Genomic DNA, 18,361 nt, shown 5'->3' on the forward strand with positions numbered 1-18,361 from the left:
ATTTGACATCTGTGCAAACTATTATATTACAAATCGATCCTCTTAAGGGTAAAATGTCACATGTTATGTTCATCTAGGACAGTTAAACCAAAACTTGCAAGTCACAAGTCACAGTATGAAACACTCCAAGCTTTTCTCTAACTAAATGTTAAAGAAAAAAATACATTTTTACATTTGTGCATATCAAATCCACGTTGCAGGTTGCACTACAGCTTGCTAAAAAAAAAAAAAAAAAAAATTTAAATGCTCTTACATAGGGCTGGACATTAGTCATTGTTTGTTCTTACTACACATTAGCTTGTAAACATCCCCTTTCCTTCCAAAAAGGGAAATTTAAAGAGGAACTGCAGCTGAATACCCGAGATCAAGCCAGTGGCTGGCTGGTGTGAGGAGGTGTCAGCTTGTTCTGATGTCTGTGTACCACAGTCCTAGACAAGAACAGGCCTCAAAACTGAATTCCCAGCAGCTGATCCCCTAAAACTCCCAGTCAGGTGTACACTGCAGTAAAAAGAAAAGGATTATACATAGATTATTGGGATAACAACATAATGTTTGAAACAGATTCAGACACTGTTAACTAAGAACCATGTCACTTCTGAGTATCTTTGTCCCAAGACCCCAGTCACTGAACTGGCAGAAGAAGGTACAGTTTAACTGGGAATTATTTTGTACTCCTCTCTGCAAAAACAGATTACAGGTAACTGTTCACATTGCAAATAATTAGAGATGCTCAAGTTCCAAATGCTAAGTAAACGTTAAGGGCTCAGCCATCCTGTCAACTTCTTGATTTCTGAAAAAAAATTATAACTTCCTAGCTAATTTTCTTGTTAATTTTAACTTCCCACTGAACATCATAGCCAGTTTATTAGAAGCTGAATTTCTCCTTCTCTTGAGAAATTGTGATGGACAGGAAGGGGGCCATTGATAATAAGACTTCACATAATTAGGATGTTCATTTTTTTATGGGCTAAAGGAGACACATAAGAAAAAAGTACATTGGCCCAGTAGGAAAGGAGCCAATTAATTATGGACCCTTATCAGCATGAATTTACACAACAGTTTTCAGGTGATATCAAGAAATAATCTTCAGTTAGGAAACAGCTGATTGAAGTGTATACCTGAAAACTATTTCTAGCTTCCTGGACTTGATTAGAGGGAAGAAAACAGATTTAAACAATCTATACAACATCAGTAGTTCTCACTGACAAGCTGGAATTTTCCACGAAGAATATAACTTTTTTGTTTTTTTAGCTCTCCCACTATTATGAATGATTTGAATATTGTAACTAAGCTTCCAAGGTAACAACAACAAAGGAGTCAAAGTGATGGAACACCCTGGCTCAACGTTTCAAAAGCCAAGAGAGGACTCAAAGCTGAGGGCTTTTGAGAGAGTGGTACCATCCTCTAGCTTTAAAAAAAAGAAAGCTCTGGATCTTTTGGTTCTGAACCTGTTCCCCAAAATACTTTCTGGCTCAATGGCTGGGTATCATAAAGCGTCTTCACTGAGGACATAAGAATGCTTTTAAATACATTGTTACATTTTCTGTAATTTGTGACAATCAGGAGCCAACCTCAATATACATGATTTTTAAATGAATTACTCATAGGGAAATAGGAAAATTTTGTATCAGGAAACAAAATAATCACAGTCTGCTCTTCCTGTTTCTTCATACCAGGCCTACAGATTCTTTTAATATGCTTCTAAATTCATGCTGCTGTGATATTTTGCCAGGCTAAGCGAGCAAATCAGTATTATTTCAAAATGCATGTCCGACATCACAAGTTCTAAAGGGAAGCCTAGTAATAATAAAATATATAGTTAAATAAGTCATATTAGGAGAGCTAATAAAATGGTATTTGCTATATTCTTCATAGAAAAATAACATCTGTAACAAAACTAATATTTGAGCCCATAACAAAATGATTAAATACAGTATTAGAAAAGTACACAGTTACAGCTTTTGATTTCTTCTTTTTTTTTTTTTTTTAAATAGGCAACAGTTCAGTTTTCTGACATTTGTCTGGATTCCCAGTAGGTAACTAACACTTTCGCCTCAAACCTTTGCACCAGTACCCAGGCCCTAAACAGCAGAAGGTAGCAAACCAGTTTAATCCAATGCTCACAAGCTTCTGTGAGTAGTAGCTACACAGAAAAAAAAACAACATTCAGCAATAGCAATGTTTAACAGACACTACTAGGCAACATTGTTTAGGCTACTTGTTGAGCCACTCAATCCATTTTCACTTTTCTGAAGGGTTTTCACGGCACTTGGTACCTGCAATCCAGTACTCACTGTGAGCCCTCCACACCAGATCTAAGGGGAAAAAGAAAAATCAACATTATGGACCAAATACCTCTCTCTCCTTCCATCCCACAAGCCTCACAATGGAACTAAAACAAAACTTGTCCTGCAGCTCCACATCTTTTCTCTTGCTCATTACAGCATTCTGTAAAACATTCTGATCAAAGACAAGCTAATTTTTAAGTCCATAAATGTAAGATGCTTCACATACTATGCTTTATGACTCTAAGTTTATAACTAAGGCTAAGATTTTATATGAAAAGACTTGCTCCTAATAGGAAAACTCCTTTGAAGGCCAGTGAGCCAGCAGCAAGTACTTCAAATGACAATGAAAAGCAACTACCTCACTATGCTCCAGCAGTGCTCATTTCTTCCATGTCAAGCTAAAACTATGTCAATGTAAACATAGTACCAAAAAATATGTTTTATTTTCTAAAATAATATTTTGTTTATAATAAATATATTATATATTTTCTAATATATTGTTTATTACATTACTAACATTATTTATATTATATACATACATATTTTAAACATAATATTAAATTATATAGTCAAAATTACAGTCATAAAATATTATGTTTTATTTATAATATATTATTTTGTGTTACTTAGGAACTGACTTAATGAGTCACTCTTAGCAATGCTAGAGGGAAGGCTAACATATTCTGACATTTCTGAAGCTAAACTTGCCCTTGTGTGCATGCGAAGTTCTACTGGAGTGCTACTATAAGCACCACATGAAATAAAAAATAAAAGAGTTAAACATTTTTTAAAAATTACTAATCAGCCAAAACCACTGCTTCCAGTTTCCTTCTTGACAAAGCAATTAAGTCTTCTGTAAACTGAACTCAGTGCAATAAACTGAACAAAATTTTACAGATACTGACCATGAAGCCTGGTAGTAATGGTTGGGTAAACTTAGTCCTGAAGGTGTGTAACAGCGCCTTTGAGTTTGCATTGTAAAATGACAGCTGACCTGAGAGAAAGAAAACAAGATGGCATACAGTTTAAACATTGGCATTTAAACACGCTTAGATGCTATTGCCGTCTAACTTTTACAAAAAAATTATTCTTTCCCAGGGAAAGGTTTCCAGAACACTCTAAGCACAGTCCACAACACAGAAAAGTTCACAATTCATAGCTCTGTCACACAGACAAACTCACGTCATTTGACATTACAAGAATTAGAACACAAACAGCTCTGGGTCGGTGTTTTCATAACAGACCGTCATTCTTGAAATAATGCACTGCTTCAGCCCTGTACTGCTCCAACTCCACACAGACAGTCAATTAAGTTTTTACCTAAATCCCCTAAGACTGTAATTTACCTCCATCAAAGTCACAGTATACTCCTATTCTGTCTGGAACAGGTATATCAAGAGTCTTTGCTTTATTATTATGTTTTGCTGAGAATGTGGTTTGCAGCCAGTTGTTGATATGGATACACCAGCTCGAATTAGTCTTTCCCAGCTGGTCAAATTTCCCTGGGTTTCTGTAAGTGACTCCCACGCTGTAGGATTTGCAGTCCTTCTGGGCTCTCACTTCCCAGTAATGCTGTCCACTCTCAACAGCAGTGTCTCCTACCAAAAGAAATACATTTAATTGCTGTAATTAAGTGTACCTTACAATGCTGCCTCCCTAACAGACACCAGTGATGTCTTCTCTGTTTTGTTTTAAAGTGAAGGCATTAAAAAAATCTGAACTATAAGGATTAATAAAAAAGCACACTAGAAGATAAATATAAAAGACTATGAGACTGTGTTTATAATCAGCTGATATATATTTAACATCAGTTTACATTGAACAGCAGTGCATGTCAGTCACTAAGAGCTTTGTAATATAGAGTTTCAACAGACCTAAAGACACTGTAGCACAAAATTGTGGTGTTTTCTGGGCAAATGGGGAAGAACAACGTTCATTAAGAGGCCTTGAACTGTTACAAAGTTTCTCTCAAATTCTTGCCTCATCTGCCCTTTCCATAGCACCACACCTTTAAGAGAGCAAACAAGTCCACCTTACCCAGCACTGTGTAGGATTCACCAGCAAAGCGATCCCTGCTACCCCTGGCTGAAGCTCTTGGGCTGTTGGTGGCTCTCTTCGGAGATGCTGCAGTGCTTCTAAAAAGAGATGAACCACTCAAGATTTGGACACAGCTACAGAAAGGCACATATAATTGTTCCCAAGTCAATCAGAGACACGCAAAGCTACTGAAACGACACATTAGTTCAGCCACTTAGTAGCTCTTCACAGCTTGCATGCATGCACAAGGACGGGGCAGTGGTGGGGGGGGGGGAAGACGCGACAGCCAGAAAGATAATACAAGATGTTGTAATAAACAAGTTCAAAGGTAAATGGGAACAGACACAGGATGTGTGGCACACGGTTTGAATGAAACATACTTCATGCTAGAGAATATTTTAATGAGCAATCAGTTGTATAAAGGACTAATGTTACCCTAATGAAGTTATCAAGCTTCTTTTTTAACCTCTGTTAGACCCTCGAAAATAATTCTCAGCAATTTAACCATTAAATCAAGTGAAGGCTATCTGCAATATTCCTCAGTAGCCAGGAAATCACATCTGATTACTATTTTAAAGGCAATCAGTAGCAAAAAAAAATTTTCAGAAATAGCTATGCAGTATAGAGGTTAATTTCATTGAAAAAAACTTAAATAAGTATGAAATCAGTCTCTGAAATACCCTTGAGAAGTCATTTTCAATTTCGCATCCCCTAGTCTACAACACATTAGCCTCAGAAGAGTTAACACACACAAAGAGTTTTCTCTCCAACTTATCCTTCAGCTAATATTTGGTAAAGCTATTTGCTACTTTAACGTCCACTAATACAGGTTGTTTCCTTTCCGCTTCACTCAATGCTAATTTCAAGTTTTCTGGAATTATTCTCAAATAGCATTTCAGAAAGGATTAGAAAAGGGTCCCTTTTTGCTTCATACCATCATTAAAATAAGGCCACATGGGAATCAAAAACTGAGTGATATTAAGCTGTTGTACATAAGTATGCTAAAATCCAGTTCATGACTAGGTTTGTTCTATCCCAGCTACAGAATTCTACGAGAAATCACTGATGAAAAAGTTGTTCATCACCATTCAGAACATAAATTTGACAACAGTGATCAGAAGACAGCTATGTTTGCAAACTGCAGACAAGAGTTACGTGAAGGAGGTAAGTGAAATATTGTGCAGGTGTACCACATCAAGGACTTTTGAATTTGTAAACATGGAGGATACTGCAGTCTACTTACCAAATAAAAAGTTAACAAGTGATAGCATGGTGGGGGGAGGGGAAAAAAAAGGCAAAGCCAAGAATTAAAGCATAATTTCAGGGGAACCATCACTCTTTGCAGATTGCATCCTGCTTCATGTGTATCAGACATCATCCACTCACACTTCCAACAAATGCTGCTCAGAATTTTCTATTAGATCCAGTATAAGTGAGTTATGCAGAAAGCAATGTGGCCATTTAGAGAATCACCATAAGAAAAAACACAGGTACTTTGCTAGTATTTTCTCAAGGTTAGGAAAGCATCAAAAGGTTCCCGATATCATTTATTTTGCTCAAGTCTGTAAATGGCCATTACATGTGCTTTGTCCTCTCAAAATCTAATAGCCTTTAAGAACTGAGAAAATTACATTAAATGTTTGACATAAAAGCTTAAAAAAACAGTTTTTCAGGTTTTTTTTCCTCAGTGCTGAAGTTTCCCTTGCAATAGGAAAAGGCAGCAAATGTTATAGCAGTTTCGTGCCCATTTTCCACTGCAGCACAGTCTTTAACAGACAGTAACTGACACATTTCTTCCACTGTTCAGTGGCCAAATATTCTTAAATCATGGGTTTAGGATGGTTGTCTACAGTCCTGCAGTTAGTCCCTGTTTTCTCACCAATTTCAGCACACAAAACATACTCCAAGTAATATGTATTCTCTTTTGGAGAAGAAAGGTCAAGGAGGGATATCAGCAATCATCCAGAGGCTTTTTTTCTCGTCTAATAAGTTACAGATAACTAAGTATTTTGTTGCCATTGTGTGTTTCCAACCCTTAAAAACTGTGCATTAAAACAATTGTAGTGCAACTTTTTCCCCACCCACTATGGAGCCAACTCCAAATTTTCCGTCTGATGCAGACATTCCAGAGATGCTCTTAACAGGAAACAAAAGCCTCCTACCAGAATAAAGCTCATCTAAATCTGCTACAAAAGGTTGGTCTGAATTGTAAAGCTGAGCATCTGACCATGTCCTTCTACCAAAGCAAAGGCAAGAACACTAGGGAAGCGCTTTACAAAGACAGGCCAAAATATAAGATTCCCAGGGTTGGGCAAGTAGTAATACCTCCAATACACTTCTAAAATTTAGTTTAGCAGGAACTGATACGCTTTGTGTAGTGGAACTATTGACACTACAACTTTAGAGCTTGTTTTGCCTACACAAGCTTTTCTTTAATGCTGATCTCAAGTCAAAGGTAGATCCACCTGATAGATGAACATAGGGGAGTAAAATCTACAAGAAATTAGGAATCCAGGCATGTCTTTTGTCCCCACAACTTCTAAACCACTGAAAAAAAAGTAAGAGAGCAAAAACAGGAGAAGTAATCTCTCAAAAAGGAGTTTTATTAAACAAAAGAAGAAATTTTACCCTAAAAAAACCCACAACTGCACAAGGAATAGGAAAATATTTTACCTAACTTTACATCTCAAAAAAGATGCTCTCTCATTTGAACAATTGGTTCTGCAATTATAATTGCTACGAAGCCTTTTACATGTCATCAGGCTAAATTTCATCTTTTTTGAGCCTGTAAAAACCCCTACTAGACATTACCCTGATGTCTAGTAAAAGCTACAGAACAAGTTCGGATGGAAAGAGGTTTTCAGATTCAAAAATAAGAACCAAAAAATATTCTGAAGTTCTCAGAAAGGAGATCTTTCCTACATTTGTAAAAGAAGTTAGTGAGTCATCCTGTAAGTAAGCCTCAATATGTCTGTAAATAACAGGGATCATTGTATCACCATTAAAATACATAATGCTCTTCCAACCATTGCAATTTAGGTTTCATACGCACTAGGATGCATCCTTCCAGAAAGACTCTCTTCCAGTCACTGGAAAACATAATAAACACAATCTCTACAAATCTGAATTAAACTTCCAAATAAATTCTAAAAGCGTATGTGCACTGTTACTGATAAAGGCTATTAGATTTGTTTCTCATGACATCAAGCAAAGGAAAGTAGCATAGATCCCCAAAGAGCTAGGTGCTAGATCCTAGGAATAAGAGGTATATTATCACCTTCTATTGCTCTTCAGCAGAGGATTCTGGCCACTGTCGACAGAAATAAGTAAGCATTAAAGAACTGTTCAATTACTACAGTAAATTATCCCCATTTTTCATACCAGTTAAAGGACTGGGGCACAGTCAAAAGACAACTTGGTTTGCTCAGCCTGAGGAATACAAAAACTAATTGCTGTCTTTAACAATGTAACAGGAACAGAGAAGATCAAGCCACACTTTTCTCAGAGGGGTGCACATTGAGAGGCACCTGGTACTAATTGCACCACAAATTCCAGCCTGGAATAGAGGGCCAGTGAGTGAACACATTCATCCACACAGCCTTCATCCTTGGATATATTCAAGGCTCAGCCAAAAGTAGACTGACCTAATAATGTTCTTCCAACAGTATTTACTCAGTGATTCAAAACAGCACACATGTAACAATCTACCACGAACTCTGCCACTTTCAAAAGAGTTATGTTTCATTATTCATTATCTTTTGCTATCGGGTTTGTTTTATTGGTACCTTTCCCTGACCAGCGAGAGTTTGAGATTACATTGAACACTTCAGGGTGGAAGTGCCCTGGAAGAAGCTGCAATCCACAAACCTTTCATCCTATTTTCTCTCCCACTGTCCAGCTGAGGAGGAGAAGCAATAGAGCAGGTAGGTGGCCACCTGGTGACTAACCAGGGTCAATCTACCACATCTACAACATAATTCAGAACCTTGAATGAGAAGCCTAAAAATTGTATTTTTAAAATAAATAAATATCATTTAACAATTATGACACAATACTAGCCTCCACGTCTGTGTGACAGGAGAAGGGAAAGAAAGAAAAATTAAAATTTCTTCTGGAGAAAGATTTCTGAATGAAAATTCCTCTCATGTCCCTTTGTCCTCAAGCGCTTTAATTCCCTCCTGCTTTCTAATTGCCAGAGGAGGTATCCCAGACATTTGCAAAAACAGAGGTCTTACCTATTTTTATTTTCCTTTCCTTTTATTTTTTCTTGGCCTTTGCCTCCAGTGGGATCCCATTCAACATAGCTGTCTTCAACTTTCAAGTTCGGGTGAGATGAAGTACTGTCCAAACTGAACAAAAATGCTGGTCAAGATAAAACAGAAAACAGTGAAATGGCATAACGCTCTCTCACAACACTGACTATTCATAAAAAATGATACAAGCAGCAGTAAAATTGCAGCATAACATTATTAGACGTGAGAGAAAAATCTGCTTTTCAGTCTGACACTTGTAATCAAGGTAAGAGGCCCTTTAAATAAAGCCCATCAACTTGCTTTCAGTACACAGGTTACAAAGGAAGTATTATCATCTCTAAAATGCTTCAGAGTCAGCAAGTAAATTCAGCTAGTGGTTGCTGCTGCTTTTTACAGCCTACTCAAAATTCTTATAATAACGAATTACTTAAAAAGGTAGGCTTATTTTCCACATTCAGCAGCACTGATTCTCCTATAACGTGTTTATGATTTATGAGGACTTCAAACTTGGGGAATACTCAATAGACAGGGTAGCACATCCAAGCAGACAATGCTGAACTGTGAAGTCAACTGCAGATACAAGAACAGCAGAGGATTCATGGAGCAGGAAGAGACTTGGTATTTGTGGCAGCCAAACCCTTCATGCAAGAAAACAAAACTAATACAACAGGCAAAACTGCCTAAAGATATTTACAGACTCTTCTGTAACTGTCCTGGTACCAACAGACATTACAGTCTGATTGTGAAAGAGATTTTTAGGAGTTTAGAATTCAACAGTACACAAATGTAAAGAACAGCCAGGTAATCACATGGATGAGGAAGCTGGTTTTCTATGGATGGATTATTAAAGAAAGTGAACTAAATGTTCACCCATAAATAATGAAAATAATAGGGGAACTGTGGTAACTACCCAAACAATCAAAACCAGAATTACTTTTCTGTTAATGGAATAGGGAATGTAAGTGGCTATTAAATGGATACTATGTGTCTGATAATGACTGTTGTTTAAGAGTATTAAAATAATTTTAGGAAAGTTATCAGAATGCCCATTAGTTCATTGAAATTGCATATTGCTTTGTTCTTATGAAATAGCTTCCACAAGTAAAAGAATCTACATATAAATTTACATAGTTGATACCAGTCATTTTGCCCTTTACACCACAGACCTGGCTGTAACTCAAGCCATAGGGTCACAACCTCCACCTTAATAGTTAAGATTTGTGTTCTCTCACAAAACATCACTTCCAGGATTTTTTTCTGCTAGTTCATTTAAAAGATGTTAGGAAGCCATCCTAACAGTCCTCACATCAACCAGTTTTGCGCACAATGACTATAAACTGTTAGCAAATTTGAAGTTGCTTATTTTTTTTAATATTGACAGTGGCTAGAATCTACAGCTATGAAGTAAAAAAAAAAAAAAAATCCCAAACCACAAAACCAAAAAACACCCTAACCCTTTCCAGTACCTTCTTGTTACAGAAAGCTGTATCTGTCACTAATAACCAGATAACTACACCAACTGTTTAGATGCCCTAAGAGTCATTCATCCACAACATTCATCTTTCTCTTGCTGTATGCTGGCATGATGTAGGAGCACATGGCACTGTCAATCCACAATCAAAGGAGCCAATGTCAAGCTCTGCTGGAGAAAATTGACAATATTATCCCATTTTTCAGGGCCTGAATGCTGAAAGCAAAGCTTTGTGCCAATATGCTTCTTAATCCTTTACAGAGATGGTTGTTTTCCCTTCTACTTAGGAAGTGTTTCAGCAGTGCTTGTTCAGAAGCAGATTCAACATACAGGTTCATAAAGAAGGCAGAAAAGTTTAAGTATAGGTTTTTCACTACAGCTAAGTTTAGTCTTTCAAATTTTACCTTTGGTTTCCAGAGTTATGGGATCAGAGTATTCCCCTGCTACAGCTTTGTTGCAAGCTTGTACTCTAAGGTTCATGTATTTTGTATCAAATTTCAGACCTAAAAAACAAATGTTTAGAAACTGAAATTACATTACCAACAACTTTTACAAGACTAAGGCGTATTCCATGCATCTCTCTTGCATTTACCTCAGTCTTGCAAAAAAATTAATGCTTAAATATCAGTGTGAACTTAACACATGATTTTTTTAAAAAAAACCTTGAAGTCAAAATAAAAGACAGAGCTATTACTACACAAAGCACCCAAGACTAATGTGATATAATGGAAGCTTCATTACAGGCAGAAAAGGGGTATTTTCAAAACTTCTAAGCATGAAGAGTTATATTGATATTCTGGTGTTTGGAGTATAAAAGACCTTTACCTGATAATGTGTATTGAGTGGCTTTGATGTAGTCGATCACTTCCCAGTGCTGTTCACCTTTTAGCCGAGGGAGCCCGTCAAAGTTCGTTTTCCTGTACTCCAGTACAAAATGATCAATTCTGGGGTCTTCTTCAGGCATCCTCCACGATACTGTTATGCAGTTATCAGCAACCAGACATGCTGCTACATCTATCTCCGGAGCTTTAGGGACTGCACAAGCACATAGGTCAGTTTGAAGACTACAATGGACTGAGTATTACTTTGTTCTCCTTGGATTGACAGAATCCAGAAGTTTCCCCTGGCCTAGTAACACTCCTTTTTAGAGGATCTGTTTCATTAGAAAAGCATGATCAAAGACAAGACTTATTACTCATTTCTTCTACTTAATATACATTTTACTAAATGAGAAGTACACATTAGTTCTAGAGTGAGCATCTGCTTCAAATCTTCCAGATATTTGTTTTGTCTGTAAGCAAGGCTGATACCCTTCTGGAAACAGTAAGAAGAACTTGCTAGAGTAGAGTGGACTTACAATTATGAACCTACATTTATAATAAATACTGCACAGGGAGAACATTAAAAAGCAAACTTCTGAGTCTTTGGAAGGTAAGTACAGCTGCAGCCCTCACACAGCGTCACTTTTATTTCCTGTAAATCACTACACTCTCTTTACTGATACATAGTATTTCCCACTAACCACTCGACAGTCACCTAATGTTCTTTCCTTTTCACCCCTTGTCTTGAAAGAAGGGAAAATAATTCCAAAGATCCACTAAAGGCTGAAGTTTTGTTTATATACAACAGAAGTCTATTTCCAGGAAATCAAGGACCACTTCAGTCTGTGGAAAACATTTTGCATAAGAAGGCATTTACATACTATTTATAGTGTCTAAAGTACATTCAAGGAAGACTTTAGCTGGAGGAAGTGACAAAGACTTCTTACTGTTTTGCCTTTTTTGGAGGAAGATTCCGCAAAAATCTTTTCCTTTGTTTCAGCATTGATAAAAGCTTGAAATAGACATGAAAGTGGCCTGCAAGTCAACGTACCAAGCAGGAGCATTAAAAAAGGATAATCCTGATGCATCTGTGAAACTGACAGACCTGCTGATTTTTTTTTTTAAAAAAACATCTTTCATACCCCTCAGGCCCCTAACTGTGCTGTTCTGTAGAGGTCCCAGTGACCAAGTCCTAATTACATACACATTTGCCTTTATGCAGTTTTCTGTATAACTGTTTCTTGAACAGATTGTTATCCATGATTCCCCTCCAAAATGACTGATGACAATCAACTTCACATTATTTATGGTTCAGTCCTTTAGGGATGTGTAATTTTACCCTCTAGATACAGACACCTCCTAGAGCTACAGCAGCTCTACTAGAAGCAGAAGGCCTAACTTGCTTTATGAACACTACTTTCACACCTTCTCTTCATGATCTCTTCAAATATTTCAACGCAGCACTGCTGAAACACATCCTTTTACCCTCACATCCCTGCAGTTTAAGCCAGGTGGGAATTACACTGCAGGTGGTGTTATAGGTTTAAAATGCTTGGGAACAAGTGAGCAGCAGAGACGAGACTGAAAGCAAAAAATATTCAAGTCTGCAATGGTTTTTGCTGGGACAGTTACATTTCTTCACAGAGGCTTGTGCAGTGCTGTGCTGTGGATTTGTGACGAGAACAGTTTTGATAACACAGGGGTTTTAGTTAATTTGAGTAGCATCAAGTCCTCTTCTGCTTCTCAGACTGCCCTGTCAGTGAGGGAGCTGAAGCAGCACTGCCAGGACAGCCGACCCCACCTGACCCAAGGGATATTCCAGGTCATGTGATGTCACACTCAGCACATAAATTAGGAGGGGGGAGGGGGGGGAAGGGATGTTCAGAGTGATGGCATCTTGTCCTCCCAAGTCCCTATGATGGAGATAAGTTCACCTACATACACAGCTTTTACTTTACCTATTAAACTGTTTTTATCTCAACCCCCAACTTTTCTCACTTTTATCCTTCTTATTCTCTCTCCTATCCCACCATGGCAGCAGCGAGTAAGCAGGCAGCTCTGTGATGCTTAGCTACCTGCTGGGGTTAAACTACAACAAAGTGTTAATTACATGCATTTGCCATGAAAGTCATCCAGCAATAATTTGAAGTTAATTCAATAAGATGCCTCAATAGGCAAAAGAAAAATTAAGATTAGGACAAGCAATTCAGCTCCTATACCTTTAAGTTTAGCTACTTACTTCCATTATTTTTGTCAAAAGATATCAGATAAAGAGTCTTACATGTGCCTGGGATGACAAGAAGCCTTCAGCATAATTCTCTGGCAAGTAGTGTTCAAACTACCACACCACCAAACCCATTTTCAACTTCCCAGACTAGGACATTAGTATTTCATAATGTATGAAGGCCTGTCAATGCTCAGTGCAAAGTTGCCTGCAACAGTGTAAGCTATGAGTATTTGGTATCTGACTAATTTGAAAGCTTGGAACTATAGTAGAAAAAAAAGCAAGACTGATACCCAAGTAGTCAATTTGTTTAAAAAAATCAAAGGCCGAAATAATTTAAATTCCTATGGATTTAACAAGGAAAATCCAAATATAAGAAAGGTCATACTAAATAATGCCTCTATCCAGACACAAGACTTTGTTCATACTTGCTGTTAGATCTTTACACTCACATTCCTGTTAAACAGGTACACAGTGATCAGCTTCCTACCCTGCCCCCTTAGCTATGGAACATAGAGCAGTGATTGACACCCAGAGTCTAAGACTAGAAGGTGAATTTCTGCCTGGACACTGGTAGCTGACCACCAGGAATAACACTGGTCATTTACTACACCTGCTACCACATACTGTATCTGCAGCATCCAAGGCAAACAGGCAGAGATGTAAACTGATGCTGCCAAGTCCTTAACAGATTTGGATCAGTGACCCAGAGATGAAACAATCTGCATCGCTGCCAGCAGTATTCCTGTCAATATATTCTCAGTAACAGTCAAGGGCAAAGTGTTCTAAATAGGGAAGCAATATGAATAAAAAGACATTACAGATATATACTGGTCTAATGCACCTAAGTCTCCTGTCAGGAATAGATGCATCAATACACATTTTGTATTATGGTAATATCACAGCATTAGTAAACTATCTCTTTCCTATATTTCAGACCATTTCATCACTCTTGAAAGTGAGGTATTAGTTTACATTTCCAACCATAACACTATTGCAGAGGAGGAGGACTTTGGAGTATCACTGAGCATCAAGAGAAACTTCAGGTAACTTCACAGAGAACTGACAACTCAGAAAAAAACATGGTCTAGAAGACTCATTCTCACTTCTGAGGTCAGTGTTATTTTCCAAAATCCTGTCACATGTAGAAATTAACAAAAACCCAGAAAACTCCTATCCTTGAGGTATTCAATTTAGCATGCAATGAGTGAGAATGAGTTTAGGTACTCTGAAAAAGGGTGCAAGAGGTGCAGTTTTCTTTTGTTGCGTTGGTTTGAATATAGTAAGTTGTTTCAAGTAATAACAAATTAAACCCAGTGCATACAGTTTTTACCTGGCAAAAACTTCACAGCTTGGAGCATGCGCTTTTCCAGAGTGAAGTCCACCATCAAATGAGCCATACTGTCACTGACTTTTGGTTTCAGGGAGAGGCGGAATGCTGAAGCCACTGTGACACTGAAGTCAAGAAAGAAGCATTAGCAGAACGTATCTTACATCGTTTAAGCCATTTTCCAAAACAGCAATTAGATAATCTGTATCATTAACATCAAACTACTGATCAAAGAGCAGAACATTTTTCTAACACATAATTGTTTACCATTTAGCACACTCAAAAATTAAAAGTTTTGCTAGTGTGACTGTCTCAGAACAATAGTGCAAGCTCCCAGTTGTTCAAGATTACTAGGCAAATAAATACTAGAGGCAACTAGAGAAGAGTTTAAAACTTTTTACTACTGAAAAGCTTGGATAAGAGACCAAAAAAAAATCCATATCACTTGACATAAAATCAGTAAGTGTGAAAAATCTAAAGCACCACAGACTCAGGATCACATTTAGGCATTTCTAAACAGCAGTGAACAAGCTGACTATGCTGATTTCATATCTATGTCTGATCTTATCAGGATATGAAGAAATGTTTGAACCAGAGATGCAAGTATCAGACACGTTTTACAAGATATACCAAAGAACTCTCTGAAATTCAACAAAGGCAAGTGCAGGGTCCTGTACCTTGAGAGGAATAACGCCAGGCATCAGGACAGGTTGGGGGTTGACCTGCTAGGAAGCAGCTCTGTGGAGAAGGCCCTGGAGGTCCTGGTGGACAAAAAGCTGTCCCTGAGCCAGCAGTGGGTCCTGGGGGTTAAAGTAGCCAGTGGCATCTGGGGGTGAATCAGGAAGAGCATTGCTAGCAGGTCAGGGATGTGATCCTGCCCCTCTACTCAACCCTGAGGCACAACTGGAGTGCTCTATCCAGTTCCTAGCTCCTCAGGACAGACATGGAGCTCCTGGAGTGGGTCCAGAGGAGGCTACAAAGGTAATTAGGGGACCAGAGAATCTCTCTGATGAGGAAAGGCTGAGGGCCCTGGGCCTGTTCAGTCTCAAGAAGAGACACAGAGGGAATCTCATCCGTGTCTGTCAGCGTCTGCAGGGAGGGGTCAGAAGACAGACCAGGCTCTGCTCAGGGGTGCCCAGCAATGGGACAAGAGGAATGGGCAGGAACTGGCGCACAGGAAGTTCTACCTGAACATGAGGAAGAACTTCTTTGCTGTACAGTGACCAACCACTGGAACAGATTGCCCAAAGAGGGTGTGGAGTCTCCCTCACTGGAGATATTCCAGAGCTCTATGGGCCCAATCCTGTGTCATGTGCTCTGGGATGGCCCTGCTGGACCAAGGAGGTTGGACCAGATGACTCACATGCAATTCCTCCATGATTCATCCTGTGCTCCCATTTCCAATTCTGAAATCTTAGCTCAGTACTTGCTCTGAATACTCCCAAGGTATTTCTGCACTCCAACTACACTACTAAAAATAAGGACAAGTTTCTAGGATAGTTCTCTGACTCTGAAGACATCAGGCCATGTGGAAGAATTTGAATAACACTTATTCCAACAGCAAACAGGTCCCAAATCCTGCTTTAAAAAAGTATAAAATTCTGAACTATAAAGTATTATACACACCACAACAGTCAACTGTAAATACCTGAATTTATCTGACACCCACAGATGCGTGGCACCTTTAGAATACCTAGTTCATATCACTCCCTGAGAGATAAGATGTACTTCACTAGCATGCAGGAGAGATTGTGTGCTAACCACAGAATCACCAAATAATAGTGAAAAACAAAAAATCGGGTAGTAAGGAAGGCAGACGAAACATCAAGATTAATATTACAGAGATATATATATATGTATCTCAGGAGTGACAAGCATTACAATTTTGGGACACAAGACTGAAATGAATATCATAAAAGACAAGTCAATTGATTTCCCGGGAGAGGGTTCATGTTCTGAAATTCTGTATGGGCTGCCTGGCACATTCCACTGCTCAGCCTGATGGGTAGATGTCCCAGGTTGGACTTGACTCCCTGCGAAGTGCCTGGATCACAGCGAAAAAACCTTCCCCCTCCCTCTCCCTCTCTAGGACAGACCAAAAAGACCACACAAAATCAAAAGAACCCAAACCAAACCAAATTCCAAGTAATACACATTTATATATATATTTAAAATTATATACAAGATATCACCACAGGGAACCCCCCAAAAGGGAAAAGAAAAACGGAAGAAAGGGGAAAAGGGACAAAAAACAAATACATTCCTCAAAATAGCAGAGAACCACACCAAACAACTGCTGGCACTCTCCGCTTCCCAAGGCCAACCAGGTGCACCAGGCCTCACTCCTTCACCTAGGCAGAATGACAGCAAAGAACTTTTGCCTTCAGTCTGCTGGAAGAAAGAGCGAGAGCTTCCTCTCCCTTCTTATTTATACCTTTGCCTATGTAAAAATCGTATGGTATACTGGGAACATGGCCTTGGTTCCTTGGTTACAACCTGGTCACCAAGGAAGGCCTGGACTCAAAACCACTACAGTAGAGTAAATCTCTCCTTAAGGAAAAATAATCCTCTGATTAGTAGTAGGAGAATGCCAAGGAACTGTCAGCTTCAGATAGCTTTTTAACTTGTGTTTAGACACCAGTCACAGAGAACCACAAAGGATGAGGTGATATAGCATTTCAAGAAACCAGAAATTACTACTGACAAAAAGTATTGAGATTCCCTTCACAGCTACAAGACTTCTGACATTCAGAAGAAAAATTAGCTAGCAAAAGTCCTTAAGCACTCTAAAAAATAAACAAATAACAGTATTTTCTCACAATTTAAAGGGGCAGAGTCAGCTTGAAACAGCATTAAATTTCAGCCATCAGGTATTATTAATAAGCTTATTATTAAAAATAATCAATATACATATATATATATATATATAAAGACTTAATCATAATAGCAGTAGCCGATACAGAGCTCTACTTCCCTTCATTAAAACCTTCTATTTATTTAAAGATATGAAAAGCCAGGAAAAACACTACATGAGCAGCACAGAAGTTTTTAGTTCCCTTTCAAGAGTTGTAATAGCTAACACGTAGGAAAGAGTCACCAAATTTGACTTAAGCTGACTATGGCCCTTTCAAAATAAATGTGTTTTCAACAATAAGATTAATTCAAAGATGGAAAAGTGATAGATTTTGTACTGTACCTATCTTTGATCTGTCTGGCAGCCTTGATGCATGTCAGGAAGAAGAGAGAGAGAAAGTAGTTAGTATTTCCATGCAAGTATCCATGGCAGTAACATGCAAGAAGGCTGAGAACCATCTTCACTGCATTGCTCAGATTTTAAGATCAAAGTGAGCCTAACATTTTTATCAGAATAGAATGTCCCATTAAGCATGTTAATAGCATGTGTTAGCATGGCAACAGCATCTCACCTGAGAAAAAAAATCACTGATTTAAAGAACCACACCAAACCAATTCCAAATTACTCCACTTCCTGGGTGTGACTTTGTCTTTTTAACTGAACTGATGACAAGAGAAGTCTACTCCCCATCACATTTTAAAGGAGCTACAGAACTAAGTCAGCAACATTTAGCTACCATGGTATTTTCTGTGAAGCTATGAAGTGCTTAGTAGTGGCATGTGACCACACATGGCTTATTTGGCTACACAACATAGAATGTTTGCTCGGATAAACAAGAAAAAATAGGACTTGCTCTAACTTTTACTCTGAAAGTTATTAAACTTTCCCAATAATACTTCCCGAACATTGTCTCTGTGTGCCACTATTCAAAAACGACAGAACATAGTTTTTCCCACCACTTAAATGATACCCCTGAAGCAGATGCAGAAGTGGTGATGACATGCTTCAAAAATAAAGACTAACTGGCACTTGGAAAGACAAAAATTCCTGTCCTTCACCAAGATGAGCTATAAACCTAAACCA

The 18,361-nt window shown here is 38.2% G+C and overlaps 1 protein-coding gene across 3 annotated transcripts in view; it reads right to left on the reverse strand.

Moving 5' to 3' along the window:
- Positions 1 to 1,713: 1,713 nt before the first annotated feature.
- FSD1L (fibronectin type III and SPRY domain containing 1 like) overlaps positions 1,714 to 18,361 on the reverse strand; it is a 24,610-nt gene continuing 7,962 nt past the window's right edge. Inside the window, exons 5-14 of one of the 3 annotated variants that reach the window (XM_027882977.1) lie at positions 17,621 to 17,643; positions 14,428 to 14,549; positions 10,875 to 11,084; positions 10,454 to 10,552; positions 8,561 to 8,687; positions 7,603 to 7,635; positions 4,326 to 4,423; positions 3,635 to 3,886; positions 3,194 to 3,282; positions 1,714 to 2,315 (exon numbers count right to left, since the gene is read on the reverse strand). In XM_027882977.1, the coding sequence (XP_027738778.1) occupies positions 2,196 to 2,315; positions 3,194 to 3,282; positions 3,635 to 3,886; positions 4,326 to 4,423; positions 7,603 to 7,635; positions 8,561 to 8,687; positions 10,454 to 10,552; positions 10,875 to 11,084; positions 14,428 to 14,549; positions 17,621 to 17,643 (1,173 nt within the window). In that variant the 3' untranslated portion in view covers positions 1,714 to 2,195. The remainder of the gene's footprint in view (positions 2,316 to 3,193; positions 3,283 to 3,634; positions 3,887 to 4,325; positions 4,424 to 7,602; positions 7,636 to 8,560; positions 8,688 to 10,453; positions 10,553 to 10,874; positions 11,085 to 14,427; positions 14,550 to 17,620; positions 17,644 to 18,361) is intronic. The other 2 variants (XM_027882979.1, XM_027882978.1) reach the window with 2 other exon arrangements.

The sequence above is a fragment of the Empidonax traillii genome, unplaced genomic scaffold (assembly GCF_003031625.1).
Source record: "Empidonax traillii isolate 1590-97213 ecotype Southwest subspecies unplaced genomic scaffold, ASM303162v1 scaffold116:size1738432, whole genome shotgun sequence".
In the NCBI taxonomy this organism is placed as follows: domain Eukaryota; kingdom Metazoa; phylum Chordata; class Aves; order Passeriformes; family Tyrannidae; genus Empidonax; species Empidonax traillii.